Source organism: Cibotium barometz, chromosome 18 (genome assembly GCF_041138505.1).
Source record: "Cibotium barometz isolate CiBa-2024 chromosome 18, ASM4113850v1, whole genome shotgun sequence".
Taxonomy (NCBI): domain Eukaryota; kingdom Viridiplantae; phylum Streptophyta; class Polypodiopsida; order Cyatheales; family Cibotiaceae; genus Cibotium; species Cibotium barometz.
Window position 1 is genome coordinate 24,366,612 of NC_141063.1, and position 18,676 is coordinate 24,385,287.

The following is an 18,676-nucleotide window of genomic DNA, read 5'->3' on the forward strand; positions in this document are numbered from 1 at the left end:
GGAATGTACACATGCTTGAGACCATTAAAGAAGATGAGGAAGAAGAAGTTGACATGTTGGCTAATAGAAGAACTAGGTTGTAGAGATTAGAGTCAAAGGGTGCTGGTAAGGAAACAAAGGCAAAGAAGAAAAGAGAAAAAGGGAAGACGACCATGGAGAAGCCAGAGTCCAGTAAGCAAGGGAGAGCTAGAGCCAGAAGGAGGAAAATTGGAATGAATGACTTTTAGCTGGGAGAGGGGGAATCCCCTTACAGTCTCTTGTTAGATGTAAAGAATAAGAAAGCAAATATTACATATGGCCAACTTTTGCAGCTGAACTCTAGCATAAGAAGACAATGGAATAAGCTTGGTAGTGTCATATGGGTCAAGGTTAAAACACCCCAAGCTAATGTGGTTCAGTTAAGCAAAGTCTCTGACATTTTACCTATAGTTTATGTTTGGATTAAGGGAAGGAAAGTAAGCAAGGTGTATATAGATGGTGGAGCCCAAGTGTGTGTTATGACAGAGGAAGTAGCTCATGATTTGGGTTTGGAAGTGACAGGTAAGCCCATATTCACTGCTGTTAAGATGGCAAATAGTTCAAAAGTTAAATGCTTGGGTGTGATTGAGGGTATGGAGATGAATGTACTTAGTCAAAAGGTAGTAATTGATGTACATGTCATGCCAGTAGGGATTGGGGCATATCCCATTACCTTGGGAAGACCCTGGCTTATTGCAATGAGGTCTAGGCAAGACTGGTATGTATAGATTTGTTTGTTGACAGGCCCAAAGGAAAACGACTAAGATATGATCTAAAAACATGTAAGATTTTGGAGATTGGAGAGAAGTTAGAGACAGAGAGAGGAGATTGGAGAGAAGTTAGAGACAGAGAGAGGAGCTGATTCAACTTCTATTGACAGTTATGATGACTACTCTATTGGTTCTTCTGATGAAACTGATGGGGAATCAGAATTGGATCAAGGTTTGTTAAAGTTGGAAGAAGATATTTGTGGTGTGCAGATGATTAACCATACAACATACTGTTGTGAAGCCCAATGTTGCAAAGGATGAGCTTATGCAAAAGATTTGACCAAAGAGGAAAAACTACTTGACAAGTGTCTCCTATTGTTATTAAGTGGAGAATCTGTGTGGACTACAAACCACTGAATTCTACAACAAAGAGACATCATTACCCTCTTCCCTTTCAAGATGAAATTTTGGATCAGGTGGCAAGGCATGAAAGGTATTCCATTTGTGATGCTTTTAGTGGATATTATCATATTAGAATAGCTCCCGAGGATCATAAGAAGACCAGTTTTATTACTCCATGGGGAGTGTTTTGCTACAGAGTGATGCCTTTTGGATTGATTAATGCCTATGCCAAATTTCAAAGTTGGGTGGATAAGATCCTTGCCCCATACCTAGGAACTTTTGCTAGAATATTCATGGATGATTTCTGTGTATATAGTGACAGACTAATACATGTAGAGAGACTTGACATTGTTTTTAAACATCTTGATGATGATGGAGCCCAGCTCAACCCAGCAAAGTGCAAGATAGCAAGAGCTAGGGTAGTGCTCTTGGGACATGAGGTGAGTAAGAACAGCATCGCCCAGACCCTTCAAAGGTAAAGAGTTTATTGTAAATGGAAAGCTCCTGAATGAATAACCAAAGAGTTAATGAGCTTTGTTCAAAATCTCAGATATCTATCTAGATCTTTCTGTATGCTGGCCGAGTATGTTTACCCTTTGCAAAAGGCTAGTCAATAGGATCCATTTAAGTGGAGTTAGGTAGAAGAGGATGCTTTTGAGAGTCTCAAAGATAAGTTGTCTACCCTACCAGCAATGATGCCCCCAAATTGGAGGCAACCCTTCTATATGAGTCTCAGTGTTGGGAAACATGTAGTGGGAGCCGTACTAATGCAGAAAGGAAGAAAGCAATCATATATGAAACCTGTTTTTTATATCAGCAGGGCAATAGGTGAGATGGAAAAGGTTTGGCATGAAGTTGAGCAATTGGTTTGGACATTTGTATATGCCACAAAAATATTAAAGCCTTATTTGGTTTATAGACCTTTTATTATTCTCACCTCATGTGATGAAGTATCCTAGTGACAACCCCAAGGTACAAAAGTGGATCATGACATTGCAAGAGTTTAACATAAGCTTTATTAAGGAAGATAGTGTGAGTGCTCATATGGTAGACATGCTAATCTATAAAGAGGTACAAGTGAAGCCAAACCCACTAAGGATATTGAAAAGAAGGTGGCTCCTAATCATAGGTTGCATGAAGAACTGTAGGATATAGATGGGACTTTGTTCTTGACGGGGCTTTTAAAAGGAATCTTGGTAAAGGGGGTGTTGCGTTTGTTTTTGTAAGCAAACAAGGTCAAGAGCTATGGTCTGGCAAGCCAAGAAATACAGGTTAAATGCAACAATGAGGCTGAGTATTGCAGCCTCAGTTTGGGTCTTGAAGAGTGTAGACAAAGAAAGGTGAAAAGACTTGTTTGTAAAGGGTGATTCTTTGCTTGTTATAAGGTAGGTACAAGGTACTTGGAAAGTTAATAAAGATGAGATGAAGACTTGGTTGTAAAGGGTGATTCTTTGCTTGTTATAAGGTAGGTACAAGGTACTTGGAAAGTTAATAAAGATGAGATGAAAACTTGGTTCTTTAGAGTGAGAAAGCTTCTTAATTTTTTCTAGGCCTTCCAAATTTGGCATGTGTCCAAGGAGGACAACATGAGAGCACATGAGTTAGCAAAGCAGGTTTCTCCAAGGATTTACATGCTGTGACAGTCCAAAGACCATTATATCAGGGCAGAGAATCCCTTTATGAGGAAGAGCATATCCTTCTAACAGGTTTTTCAAGAAGAGGATTAGATGCTTAAAAAAGGAGGGCAATTGTCAGAAGAGCTATGAGGTATGTATTGATTGGTGACATAATGTATCATAAAGGAACATGTGGTGTTTTGAGAAGGGTTCTATGTCATTATGAAATTCAAAAATGTTTGAAAGCTTGTCATGAAGAAGGATGTGGAGGTCACTATGGGGTTAACATTACAAAAAGAAAGGTATTAACATCAAAGCTTATGTTGCAAAGTATGAACAAAGACATCTAGCATTGGTGCAGGAGTTGTCATGAATGTCAAGCTCTTCAGAAGAAGGTGCTAGTTCCTAAACCCATGAATCACATTATGAGCTATAGGGCCTTTGAGAAATGGGGGGATAGATGTTATAGGGCCTCTTCTAGGAACTAGAAGTATAAAAAATTATAACTGCAATGGACTACCTGACAAGGTGGCTAGAAGCTAGAGCAACCAACAGTGCCACAGCATAGCAGGTTTGCAAGTTTATCTTTGAAATGATTTGCTGTAGATTTAGTGTTCCTTTGGAGCTGGTCAGTGACTAAGGAAGGGAGTTCAAAGCTGATATAGTCAAAAATCTGACCAAGAAGTTGGGAATTAGGCATAGATTTACAGCACCATACCATCCCCAATGTAATGGGCTCGTCAAAAGCTTTAATGGTGTTTTGCAGAAGCTGTTATTCAAACTAGTAGAAGCCTAATGATTGAGACATGTACCTGGATAGAGATGTATGGGCTTTTAGAGTGTTTGAGAAGAATGCAATAGGGTTTACCCCATATCATTTGGTGTTTGAGAAGAATGCAACAGGGTTTACCCCATATCATTTGGTGTATGGAGAAGAATGTACATTGCCAGTGAATGTGACGCTTCCATCACTTGATTTTTTACTGCAATATAACATGACCTAGGAGGAACAAGAGAGAAAGAGATGTACCAATTTATATTCTTTATTGTTGGGGATAGAGAGGAAGCCATCGGATGGTATGAAAAGATTAGTCAAAAGAGGATTAAGACATTTAATGATAAGTTGGGAAGCAAGGATCTGAAGAAGGGAATGTTGGTTCTGAGGTACAATAATGCTCTTGATGCTACCTTCTAGACCAAATTCAGAGTCACATGGGAAGGACCTTTTGTGGTACATGAAGTTTTTCCTAATGGAACTTATCAGTTGCAAGACTTGGGAGGTCAGATGCATGTCAAAAGAATCAATGGCCTAAGGTTGAGGCTATATCATATTAGAATCATGTGAAGCAGGAAACACATAGTGAAACACTTGAAAGTGTTTCACTAAAGGGTTGGGGCAATATGTGAGAGGAGCCTAGAGTTGAAAACAAACATGGTATGTGGGAACATCTACTGTACATAAGATGGATGACATGGATCCTAGGTGGCAGAGACAGTGTGGCAACCAAAGTGGATAAGCACAGGTGCAAAAAAAACAAAAATAGAAGCTGTATGGGGATCAAGGCCATTAGAGGTCAGAGATGACCTGGGAGGACGTTTGGAGTAGTCAGCTAGGCTATTTTGAAGGGTTTGGAGAGTACTTAAGTATTCGCTTGTGTCAGCTACTTACCAGAGGAAGTCAAATAAGGCATTTAAGCTAAAGATTGAAGGTCCTGGAGTTAGATTTGGTCTGGGTTGGATTGAAGGGTGTAGTGGTGTCCATTGGTGTCAGCCTAAGGTTGAAGGGTGCCTTTTGAGCCGAGATCCTAGTGTCCCCAAGTTCTGATGCTTATACATTTTCTTCTTATGTGCCTGCTGGTGGTGTAGTAGAGGTGGCGATCACCTAGCCACCACACAACGTCATTAGAGGTGTCAAAAACTCTTTATGGATCGGTTACAAAGTTCAAGATTTTTTATATGGGTGATCTAGTTTTACTATTCAACTCTAGAATGGGTCCGCATCTGGGTAAGCTCAAGTTGAAGTAGATCGAACATTACCGCATTTCTGTAAAATTTGGTATTGGTACATTTGAGTTGACATCGTTGATGGTGTGAAATTGCCAAATCTAATAAAATTTAGTATTGGTACATTTGAGTTGACATATTGATGGTGTGAAATTACCAAATCCACTAAATGGGTTTAGACTAAAACCCTATTTTGGTAAAGTCCTAGAGTTAGCAGTGGTGTATACTATTTATGTTACACCCTTGGTAACAATCATGGTGTGAAATTGCCAAATCCAGTAAATGGGTTTAGACTGAAATGCTATTTTGGTAAACTCCGAGAGTTAATGCTGGTGTATACTATTTTTGTTACACCCTTGGTAACAACCATGGTGCAGTTTGAAAAACTTACGATAGTTATGGATGTCAACATAACCTTTAATCGCATATGGTTGGAAAAGTAGGCTTCTTATAGTTTGCGTCTCTTTCGCGGAGCCCTATGACACTTAGCCTTGATGTTCATCGTTGTAGTAGCATGGTGTGGTAAAGGAAGGCACATAGGATTTATATATCTTCATCCAGAGTATGTGGCTAAAGGTGTTTCATCTGCCTAAGCCATAGACGTCCCTTCTGCAGCAACATCAAAAGATACAGAGTTTTATTTCAGCTCCCAATAGGTCTAGCAAAAGGAGTACAAATTGAACAACCACACATAATCCCATAATCGATTGCACCTCAAGTTCATCTTTAAGATGATTATCCTCACCCACAAGGTTACATATATATTCAAGAAGGCTCTAGGCTTGTACCTATATGCATATGCACGAAGCCTATTTCATGGACAAAGATACTATTTTATCAGCTTTACACTACAGGGGGAGCTCAAGAGCATTCACCCTAATTCAAAGATAAACATTGGGTAGTATTTATATTTTTTGCATCATCAAGGCATACCAGCTGGTATCAACACTTGTTATAGTAGCATCAAGTGCGGCGAAAAAGCCACAATTTTAGAAGAAAGTGAAAAATGCACAAGACAAAGAAGAAGTGTTAAACAAAGAGCAAAACAAGGAGAAGACACCTGAATTAATAGAGGAGATAAAGAAGAGGGTAATATTAGAAGTAAATCAAGATGACGCTCCAAAAAACCCCATTATAAATTGAAGAAGTGCAAACTTTAGCTCCGAAACCCATCCAGTAGGTCGCAACTGTAAGATCGATGCTCTCCAAGAGGATGTTATGTAGTCTAGGCTGACAAAGATCGCATGTAAGAAAAGATTGTGGAATTTCAACAGAAGCTTGCAAGTTGAGGACGGAAGTACCAAAAACTTATGGAATAACGTATTTTTCCATGGGATAACTTAAAGCCACAGCCTTAGCTGATCGAGCCAAACTCTAGATCCTATAAAGTCGAATAGGTTAAAGAATTAAAAACTTATATTTGTGTACATCGAGCCAAACTCTAGATCTTATAGAGAAGAACAGGCTAAAGAATTAAAAACTTATATTCGTGTACTAGAGAGGGAAATTGAAAAATGGTGTAACTTTTATTCAATATGTAGTAGAAACAAGTAGAAACATTACAGGCTGTAAATTTGGCCATTCTACCAAATTAGCATGTGATGCAAATGATTTTAACTCATTTTAGCAAAGAAGTTCCACCTCTCACCACCCAACAACCTCCCTTCCAACCTCCTCCACATAGTTCTTTTGGCTCTCGATGTGTGTACCTGTTGTTGCTAGTGTTACTTCTCACACTCATGCACAAAGTTGTGGGGTGGTTACGTGACTATATGGTCAAGTTACATTCTGGATAATAGAAAAGTAGAGGATGAAGATTTTTACAGCATCCAAAAATCCGAAAGTACATTAAAAAAATTATTGGTGTTACTTCTCACAATCGTGCATAAAGGCGTGGGGTGGTTAACTATACATGTTGTTGGTGTTACTTCTCACACCCATGGCAAAGGTGTGGGGTGGTTACTTGACTATATGGTCAGCGTAACATTATGGATAGCAGAGTACAAAATGAAGATTCTTACAGCATCTAAAAATCCAAAAGTACATTAAAAAAGTTTCAGAATATTTATTTTCTCAATTAGATTCTTATAGGCAAGTTTATTCTTCTGCAGTAGATCTCAATTTTATAAATTCGGACTTGGATATGATCAAGATTCAAGTTTAAATAAGGAAGTTACACAATCTAGATTTATTATTTCTTATCCAAATAATCCTCTCATCATCAAGTGGGTTTCACTTTTATACATGGGGTGGACTACCCACCCGCGAGTGTGCCACGTGCTAGCTTAGAAAATAACCCTTAGTCTTATTATTTGTTTAACCTTAATCATGTATACCTTAGCTTAGGGGTAGCTTAGGAATAAGACCTGAATAGTTATGTTGAATCAAAGATGATGCTTTGTTCCTCAATTCAAGCTATTATGTAATGCACTAAGTGCTGATAAGAGAAGAAGATGTAGAGAGAAGGAAGGAACATACATAATTATAGAGTCATGTGTGATTTATCTTTGCAATTATGTGTAACTTTATATTCATAAGTGTTGTAATGTTTAATATTCTATGTACGCATAATCTTGAATGTTTGAATGATGGTTTATAATGTGATTATGTTTCATATTTACTCCATAATCTTTGTGTTAGTTTATCCACTAACATACTACAAAATCTCTCTTTGGTCCTTTCCATGGTGTTCAAAGCTACATCAAAATCTCTAAGAGCCATATGTGTAGATCAATCCTGATTTTCCCCTCTTTGTTTTGTAATCGCACCAAGTTCTTGCCCCAATTGTTTATCACCATAGCCATATTCTAAGCTACAATATTCCCAAAATCACACCAGAAGATGGAGAGAATTGGGACTTGGGAAAAGCCACCGACAAGATTGTGTACCTTAAGCTTGGAATCCTAATTGGCACGTCCCTCACCAAACCTAGAGGTCATTGGTTTGCTAATATGATGACTATATCTATCCACCTCACTTATGGTACACATCCTCTATAATGACATTTACTTATAAACCTTCATCCAAGGTGTCTACTACTACCCTTGGGAAATTTTTGTAAGCTTTACCATGGAAGAATCGCTCTCTCATAGCTAAATTGGCTCCTTGCAACACATTGGCCTCCATTTCATCATGGCAAGTTATCACATCTACTTCTTCATCTGTTAGGATTTCATCTCTCTCCATCCAGTCCATCCATTGCTTCAACATTTTCAATAGTTTGGTGATGCTCCTCAGCAATTCCCCTAGTGGGATACTCATTGGTGTATTGATCCGTGACAAGATAGCTCTCGTGCTCTTGTTCTGCCCCTCACCTCTTACTCAAGGTGTGCTCTCAAGCTCACAAGCTCCACCCCCTTTCCATATCTCTACTTCACTCCACTCAATATTGTAGATTCAAACAAGAGGGAATGCACCTTCACTCATGAAGTTCCATAAGCAGCGCCTACTATCACACTCATAGGCTCAACATAGAGCTACTTCTCAAGCTAATCACAAGAGCATAGTAAAAAGCATCGGCATGAGGGAATGCTAGCTAAATCTATAGTGTGAACACATCTTGAGTGCCCATCCCCATGGTTTCTAATGGTGCTCATAAGATTTAAGTACCTCGCCACCAAAGCCTTTGAATTTTCCCAACTTTACCCATGTGCTACCCTTAGCATCTAGGACACCTATGTGACCTCTCTTATACCGACTTACTATATATGAAAACTACCATTTTTGGTAAGTGGTCCAAATCCAACCAAGTTTGATGATCGATTTGATGAATCCTAGGTGTCCTTTAGACCATCCTCAACTTGCTACTTTTAGGTAATATGTGCTTTGACCCAAAAATATGTGTGATGTAGCACTTGACACTAAGTGGCATGACCACAACTGAGTGATAAGAAAAATTACATCCTTGAGTAGCTTCATAGAGAATTCTATGTCCTTCCAAAGATAATCAATTCAATAACAAGTGGATGCTCAAGCAGATAGTGACCACAATCAAAGTTCAGAAGTGCAAGATGCGATCTAGGAATGGAAGAAAAAGCCCACATACCTCCATGTGGATGACTGGAAGAAAGCCTAAGCCAAGCTCCCTGGCGGCCAACAAGGATGAGAAGCAACACGAGGTGGCTAGAGCATGCCTTTAAGGTGGCTAGAGAATGCCTTCAAGGTGTGGCTAGAGCACACCTTGAAGGATCAAGAACATCTCATCTTGGCAATGGAGGAGCCAATCATACATGCTAAATCCTTTGTGAAATGTCTGTAGAGGGATATAGGGGGGCATCATTATACTCAAGACCAATGCATTGTTTAACAAGATAAAGCATGGACATGAGCTTAATTGGATCCACACCATGATTTATATAAGTGTAACCTTCATAACTTCTTTGATTTGCAAATCCCATATACAACCTCTGATTTTCACTATTCTATTTATGCAGGGAGTTCCAAAGAAGCCAAGCAATGAAGATAAAGAGGGAAGAGGTGGCAATAATGAGGAGGAGGGTGAAAATGAGTAGTTTACATCCTTCCTCGTACTCTTTTCTGAGATATTTTTGTAAGTCATTGACATATTTTTTGTATGCTTTTCATGTTGATTGTATGCCGATCTTTATTTTTAAGCAAATCAGATTAAGTATGTGTTTTACTTGTACAATGTTGCTTAAGATGATTTTTGGTGTATGTTGAATTAATGAGATAATATAATAAAGAATAAAAGTAAAAAACACATACAAGGATTCACACCAACATATTCAAAAGTTGAGGACTCCTTCTTTTATGCTTTTCATGCTAAGTGTATGTTAATCTTTCTTTTGAACAAAATACATGTTTTAGCTATAAAATGTTTCTTGTACATCAATAATGTAAGCTTTCAAGTTAATGTTGCTCATCTTGATGCTATTGTTATTGTTGTTTGATTAAGGTCATTATTGTATGGAACTAAACAATGTCTTGAAAGCAGAGAACATTTGTTTATTTATTACGAATGAATTTTAAAGCTTACCTTGATATTCCTCGATGCTTTCATAGTCATATATATGCTAACCTATACTACACAACTTTATTTCTGATGACATCATGTGAATCATCTTGAAAATGATTTAACATCTTTACTAAGTGATTCTTTAATATTCACAACATTATCTCTTTCATCTAGACGTAATTGCAAAGTTGCTTTCAAGCGTTTGATCCAAGTGTTGAAATAAGTTACCTTGTTTTTTGTGCATGATAAACTTAAATTCATCCACAAGTCTCTTGAATCGATTCCACACATAAAGTTTGATGAGCTAAAGGTGCAATGAATACCTTCTCATTTCATGTTTTAAAGCAAGGGCCGACAATGTGCACTACATTATCTTTGGTTTTGGTGTTTGATATCATAGGAAGTGGGTAAAATATACCATCACATTTTTGTTGAAGTTCTCCTCACGTACAAAGAGAGTACAAGTGCATGTAAGGAAATGCTTTGTGTTATTTCTCTTTTATGGAATAGAAAAACCTGAGAGGATGCACAACTTTATGAATTGTATATGTGAAAGGAAAGCCTATAAATATCCCTTAGATGGAAAGGAAAAATATTTGAAAAACTAGACTAAGTCACTAGTGATCTAGTACAATCTACTAGACAAGATATGAAAGTTTTATCTTAGTCAAAAGAAATGGTAAAAGGGTGATAGTGGTTTCAAAAGCAAGGAGCACAATTGTGGAGCCGTAGGTTGATGGTGGGAGGAGAGTTACCTTCCATCAATAAAGCAAAGCACACTTCTCATGGGGGGAGGGGGGGCACAATACATGTGAGGCACTAAGGCTGATCGGATCAAAAGGGAGCTCTCTCTCTCTCTCTCTCTCTCTCTCTCACACACACACACACACACACATGCACACACACAACACACACACACATACATGTGAGGCACTAAGGTTGATCGGATCAAAAGGGAGCTCTCTCTCTCTCTCTCTCTCTCTCTCACACACACACACACATGCACGCACACAACACACACTCACACACATACATGTGAAGCACTAAGGCTGATCAGATCAAAAGGGAGCTCTCTCTCTCTGTCTCTCTCTCTCTCTCTCACACACACACACTCACTCACTCACTCACTCACACAAACATACACAAAGGTTGAAATAAAGTTTTAATAAAGTATTGGTGTAGCCTATAGAATGCAACTTAAAGGAGATACTTTATCTTGCACCATGGCCATGGTGGGGTGGCCACTAAGCAACCAAGAAGGGGCAAAAAAAAAAAGAGCACCACCGTGGGTGTACTCTATAAAGGTACTCTAAAGCTGATCAAAACATTGTTGTGGTTATAGGTACTCAAAAGGTTGCCCACCCAACCATTGTGTAGTGTAAGGGTACAGAGTTAAATGGAGATTTGCGTCTCCTCTTTCAATAATTAAGGGCTGCCATCTTCCCCATCATGGCTATGGCAGAAGCACCTTCATCAAGTCAGGCTATGGCAGAAGCCCCATTGCCATCTTCAACAAAAGGCATGAGTAGCAGAAGCCCAATCTCACCTTCATCGAGTCAGGCTATGGCAGAAGCCCAACTCTCACCTTCAAAAAGCCTGGCGATGGCAGGTCAAGCGCAAGAATTCAGATCACATGCTTCGGCTCTATCATTAGGGATAGCTATGGCAAGGGGGGAAGAAGAAGAAGAAGAAGAAGAAGCCCACCATGGCAAAGACTTGCAGAGGGAGGGTAGAAAGGCGTGGGCACTACTCGAAGCTTGCAGCTCGCAGCCATGGCGCCCTCTCTGGGTTCTGGCCCTCGGCCAGTTCCTCTCTCTCCTCATCACCGCCACGGGAGTAGCCTCCTCTCACCTCGCTTCACTCGGTAGGTTTCGATTCCCTATTATTATTCTTTTTCTATTCTTCTTCTTCTTCTTCTTCTTCTTCTTCTTTTTATTCTTATTCTTTCTTATTATTATTATTATTATTATTATTCTTTTTATTCTTATTATTATCATTATTATTATTGAAATGAAAAAGTGAATTTATTCATGCCAAAATAAAGTCTCCCACATCAACATTCTTTATTTCGATCCGTGTTTGCATCCATCCTTCAACAACCCCCAACTGCATTTCTTGTGAGATTTCTCCCTACTTTCGTGAGTTTTATTTCTCTTAAATTCTCTCACAATTTACCATAGAATTACATTTCTTTGGAATTCTCTCACAAATTGCCATAGAATTACATTTGTTCAAGACTCTTCAAAATTTGAAACTATGTTTGTGATGGTTTGTCATCGTGACCCGCTTTGAAAGTATGTTTGTGATGGTTTGTCATCATGACCCACATAATGTTCACAATGTTGTTGTTAATCCTTCAGGCATTCATGCCCCAACCACCCAATCATTATGCAACTACACACTCCTAACTCTTGTCTATGGACCCCTTGTTCTTTATCGAAGAAGAAAGCTCAAGGTACGCATACTTAATGGCCCAACCTTTATTTATATGGTAGGGATTTGTTTGCCAAGCTATAATTTGATAAGTATGATAAACATAAAGTATCCAAACATAGAGTAACAACTAATGGAAGATGGCATTGTGTTGCATGGCATGTAGTAAATTCTAACTATACTAAACCATAGCATCGAGTGGAAGGTGATGGGCTCTCTAATTTCATATAAGTCAAAGAAAATAATCTTTTAAACAAGCTCTCACTATTTACTACTATCTTGAAGTGTACATCCTTGACAAAAAAGGGCGAAGTATGATATAAAGTCCATTATGATGATCCATATTATTTGATATCTTGTTCACTTCTTAATGTAATAACTAATAAAAAACCCAATAGTCTTTGAGTTCGTTACATAAAATTGTCAACTAAGTTGCTAATGCTCCCATATAAGACATTTGAGTGACTTAAAAAATGAAATGAGAGCCAATGATTTTGATGTTGCTTTCCCAAACAAGCTTAGTTAAAAGGTACAAGCTTAGTTAAAAGGTACAAGCTTGATTCAAAATGTTTGTTTGGAAAAATAATGCTAAAGCACATAATAAGTGATAAAATTGTTAAAAAAACAAAACACACGCGCACACACTAAGTTTATTAAAAAAACACACAAAAAAAGTTTTTTATAAAATACGCATGCGCACACACACACGCACACTCTAAGTAAACTTACACAAAATCATCTCTCTCTCTCTCTCTCTCTCTCTCTCTCTCTCTCTCTCTCACACACACACACACACACACACACACACACACACACACACACAAATGGAATTTCATCATGGCTTGCATGACTTTGATAGCTTAAACCCCTTTTTGGTGTAATTTTACATAATAGTTGTCAATCTACAAAACCATAAAATTTATAAGAGATTAAACTAGTATATTGCTAGAGTCTCCCGAAAAAGACTTGAGCTAATAAGTGAGAACCATGAATGATGAGGAGGCAATTTTGCACTAATTACATGAGCTAAGCTTTAACTCTTGATTCCTTTACCCCAATGCACTCAATTTTTAAACGTAATTAGCTAGTTTTCAGTAGAATATTTGGTTAAAAGGGTTTTTCATGCAACATCAAGGATTAACACTAGTTTTTTTTTAAGCCAATTTTTTTTGGCTTTTAGAGACTTTTGTAGAAAATTTAGTTCTCTTAATTGATAAGGTTTTTAATAAATCCCTTTAATAGAAATTCTCTCAACACAAGATGGTAGTTGAAAAAATATCAAGTACCGAGAAATTTTCAGACCATACTTTTTCATGATCGTCATTTAGGCATTTTTTAACCATTATTTTGGGACTCTTTCTTTTTTTCAAGGCTAATTTTAAGATTTCAATTACTAGACTAATGTGAAGAAATGTGATCCATTTAGCTCAAAATAGATGAGAGTATAAATCTTTATATTGCAAATATCCTAGCACTATTGTGGGCCTCATCCTATTTCCTATCTTAAGATACATCATTCATCAATTTTCTCCCAAATAGTGTAAGGATAGAGCCCATAACACCAAAGAGTTATACAAAAAAAACATTAAAAATTTTTATTGAGAAGAAGATAACAAAGTATCACTTTTCAATTCAAAGATAATTACCAAGAATTACCACAGCATCTAGCTCATCTCCATAATTACCTTTTAGATTAACTCCTTGATCTTCTCTCATATCAACTCCATGATTTTTATCTTCCACCACTTATTCAAAGCTAAGTAAGTTTTCCATACACAACTTGCCAACATTACAACATGAAATTTAATTCATGATTAATTGAAATTGTTAAAATTGTATACTGCCTATCCACACATTTAGTGCCTAACATAATAAAAGGCTTGTGTTCCTCTTCCTAACTAGAAGCCTTTGGATCCTTGGTCCAAATGTAGAGAAAGAAAAGTCCTCCTTTTCTATTATTACCTAGTGAGATTTGCTATAAGTCTCCCTTTAAGACTTGTGAGGTATTGGATTGTAAAAGAAAAGTCTCCTTTTCTATTATTACCTAGTGAGATTTGCTATAAGTCTCCCTTTAAGACTTGTGAGGTATTGGATTGTAAAAGAGTTTTCCACTTGACCAAGCCTTTGGAGTAAGTGACACTCCTTATCTACTAAGACCACTGGAATCACCTCTATTTTATCTATTTACTTCTATGGAAAATTTTTCATGCATCCCTTGTATAAATGCTTCTCATATTAAGGAAACTAATTCCTCTAAACTGTCATGTGTACCTTGTATAAATGCTTATATTAAGGAAACTAATTCCTCTAAACTGTCATGTGTACCTTGTATAAATGCTTATTCATACATCCCTTGCATAAATCCTTCTTCATGTTGAGGAACATGATCATATATATTATAAATTTCATTCCTCTAAAACGTCAACTGAGTATGTTTAGGTCCCAAATTTTAGAGGAATTTCAAGTATGTGTTAGCTCCCAAACTTTATTTTTCTAAAGTGAAGTATGTTAAGGATATACTCTATTATTTTCAAATGAGTGCTTCAAAACCTATACATACCCATATTCCTTTAAAGAAAGTAGTATACAAATGTCCCCAAATAGAGATGCTAAACCAGATGCCATTTTTAATTAGAGATGCTAAACCAAATGTCCCCATATTCCTTTAAAGAAAGTAGTATACAAATGTCCCCAAATACAGATGCTAAACTAGATGCCATTTCTAATTAGCCACATCACCCAATTTTACATAGGTGTTTTCTTTTTGGTAACATGCACCCATCTTGACATTCAATATGTGTAAGACCTTGGCACTAGGCATTGGAAAGAAACATATACACTATATCAAGTATAGTAAATAGCTACTTGGGTATCCTCCTTACCTTTGTGTTTGTGCAAGGGTAGCTACTTATACACATAAATCTAATCACAATTTTTGCTAGAGATTCCATTTTTTAGTATTTCAAAAATAAGTTTAGTGTTTTATCATGCAATAATAATAAATCGTAGCCAAGATGCTAGATGCCTTGTAGTTTGATTAAGGAGAAACTGTTTCCTAATACCTTCTGGGTAAAGGTAGTTAACATGGTGGTTCTCAACATGACTTACACTAAACCGATTAAGGGGCGAATAGTCTCGCAAGATACTTATAGCTGCTTATGTAACATGGCGAGCTACACTAAAGCAATTAAGGGGCCAACAATCTAACAGAAACCTATAGTTGCTTATTTAAGAACTTTTGGAATTGAGTATTTTATACATTTTTGAGACTTAAACAAGACCAAATGGGATCCCAAAACAAGACTCAAACAAGACCAAATGGGATCCCAAAAGTCGCAAATGCATCTTTCTATGGTCCAATATACATCTAAAGTTTTATAAACTCTATGATATTGAGGTAAGAAAGATTTGGTGAGCCATGATGTGATGTTCCTTGAATAGCCCCATCAAGTAGAGAGAAAGCTCCTTTTACTTTATCTAATTATTATAAGGAGATCACTACCTAGCAAACACGACCACCAGATGTAGACCCACATGCTCCTTCTCCAAAGGTAAAAAGAGCTACTTGTAGCCACTTCATAGGAGGTAAAATCTCAAGATGAAGATGATAAACCTAATTAACCATAGATGGTATGATCAAATCTGCCAAAGTGGCTCAAGAAACTCTTAGATGATAAAATCCACTAGCCATTATAGATGAGCCAATTGATGTATGCTAGGTAGTTAAAGAGGATAGAGGAGAATAATGTAGGAAAACATGGTGCCATGATCTCACAAGGGGTGAGAGTGGAGATGGAGATGGAAGCTCAAGCCATCACCCACACATACACACACACACACACACAAATGCAATATAGCTCAAATGAGAGAGAGATTTCACATGAACAATGATTGTATTATGAATGATAATACTCACACCATTTACAATGCACTAAGGTCTTTATCTTTTGACCTAACCCTCCTTAATAATAAGGGACGTTCACACCAAAACAACCTAGATACAACCTACACCACTGAGGCTTAGATAATTCCAACACCCCACTTGGAGCGAAGGTGGTGAGACCCAAATGCAAAAGAAGCAATAAACCTCGCAATAAACCTCCAACTCGTTCGCATCATTGCAGAGAAGCAAACTAGCCATGCGCGCATCCCATGCCATAACTATTCCCTCAATCAGCTTATGACCGAAGCTGAGATTATCACTTAGTCACCCCCTGATTCCTAACTAGGATAAGAATATATGTGCCTTTTATAGCATCAAGGCTTTACATCAACTCTTCCAAAAGACATCCAAAATATTCAGATTTTGGGGGACAACCTAGGCAGAGAACCCTTGACTCATACAAAATAGGAAATCAAAAGGTAGATAAAAGATATGAAATCAGGACTCTTGGAAACTTCCGCTTGATCATATGTCCATGAAGTTCTTTTGCATCGTCGTTTCCAAGCCAAAGAGACTTGGGGTCCAAGCATGGTTCTTGAGGTAGATGATGGAGAAGTCATTGTCGGTGATGCACATCTCATTGTTGAAGAAGTAGCTAATGCAAACTTCTCAAGACCTCATATGAATAGCTTCAAGAAAGAAGCTGAAGGTGACGCCCATGTGGTTGTCAAAGCAACAAAGATTGGACAGGTAGGTGACAAACTTTCTTTCACATCAAACATACTCAAGGTTGAGTCATGGATTACAGAGAATATACCTTCTTCAATGACCAAGTCATCATATAGCTGAGAGATATCACTGATAAATCTAGCAATAATGACTAAAGCACAGCATGTGCCTCCTACTTGAAGGAAGCAAAACACTGTTAGAGAATATTGATCCATTGAAGCTCTTAGTAGAATATTACTCAACATGATGTATGAGTGGCGAGGAGAAGAAAAAAATGGGCCACCACTAGCTGAAGCGTGAGATGGGCGTTAACACTCAATGCCCGCCTCTCAGCGTGTATCTCACTTTGTTGTATAATGCACATTTGTTAGGCCCCCATTATGAGAAGTAGCCATGGTGCATATGTTTTTAGTGGGCACCCTGGCTTAGATGCTGATGGGGTCATTATTGTGACCATTGATGATGGTTAGGAGATGGTCAAGGGTACGAGCGTTAGCTAGGGCAACCCCCTGGTGGGGGTTTAGGGGCAGGAACCCCCGAGGCGACAGTATGAGGAATATTCCCTAGAATATTTCCTCGGATATACCAGGTCTATCATTAGTGGGTGGTGGTCGATGTGCCGCATTCTTGATACTCGAGCGATGATCATGTTTATGCAGTGTAACCACCCTCGTTGTATACGCGTTTACCACACAAGCCTACTATACTATATATGGACATGGTTGCCCTGAGCTAAGGCATCCAATGCTTGTGAGTATCCACCACCTTCTACACTTCGTACATCCTCCATTCAGAGTCTATCTAGATCCCCATCTAAGCTCTACTTGAGAGCTCACTGGTGGACAACACCATCACTTGTATCTCTTTGGTATAATCAAATTTTTTGAATTCTGTATGTTGCATTGTCTGTTGTTGTTTGTCTTGCTATCTCTTTCCACTGTGCCATATTCTTATAAAAACAATGCGTGGAAAACAAGCTAGTGTTGGCTATATGTCTATAAAAGCCAACACAAGTAAGAAACATAAGCTAGTGGGGTTGTCTACATGGTGATAAAAGCCAATGCAAGCAAGATGAGCACTTGGTGGTGATGGAAAAAAATGCACAGTAGATAAAAAACACAACACGGCTGGCGGGTGCATGGTTATGGGTGGAAAAGAGAATGTTGAGACCATGGTGATGTGGAAGGAGAACACAAGCATATGAAGGGATTAAGATGGAGGTGGTGGCTCTAATACCATGTAGGAAAAGGAAAACATGGAGCCACGATCATAGGAGAGGTGAGAGTGGATATGGAGATGGAAGTTCAAACCATGGTGATGACCAAGGCTAGAGAGAGAGAGAGATGGAATAGAGCTCAAGTAAGAGAGAGATTATTATGAATGATAATACTATGCCATGTACAATGTATTTATAGGCACTAAGGAATATATCCTTTGACCTAACTCTTAATAAGGGACGTTCACCCCTAATAGGGTGTTGACACCAAAACAACCTAGATACAACGTACACCACTGAGGCTCATATAATTCTAACAAAGAGGAGGTCTCAAGCTAACATTGTTAATTTTACATTTACGATAAAGATAACGAAGGTTCACAAGCTCATGTGTTTGGAACCACAGATGGCACCATAGATGGAAAACGTGCCAAATTGAGTCAAGGAACTCTTAGACAGTAGGAATCCACTAGCCGTTTTATAGATGAGCCAACCAAAGTTAAAGAGGATATATGATAAAAAGAGGTCTTAGGCTAACCTTATTAATTATGCACTTATAGTAGAGATAATAAAGGTTCAAGCGACCACAATTTTGAAGAAGGTGCAAGCAGTGGATGAAAGCCATGTAGACTGAGTATGACTCCATCATGAAGAACCACACTTGGGACCCTATGGATTATCCACAAAAAT

At 38.0% G+C, this 18,676-nt stretch overlaps 1 protein-coding gene across 4 annotated transcripts in view; it reads left to right on the forward strand.

Moving 5' to 3' along the window:
* Positions 1-11,064: 11,064 nt before the first annotated feature.
* Positions 11,065-18,676, forward strand: part of LOC147629102 (uncharacterized) — a 36,806-nt gene continuing 29,194 nt past the window's right edge. For 3 of the 4 annotated variants that reach the window (XR_015267891.1, XM_086812348.1, XM_086812350.1), the window contains exons 1-2: positions 11,065-11,589; positions 12,086-12,180. Coding sequence is in view for 3 of the 4 variants with exons in the window: in XM_086812348.1 (XP_086668474.1) it covers positions 11,175-11,589; positions 12,086-12,180 (510 nt within the window). In the remaining variant the exon portion in view is untranslated. The remainder of the gene's footprint in view (positions 11,590-12,085; positions 12,181-18,676) is intronic. The other variant, XM_086812349.1, reaches the window with a different exon arrangement.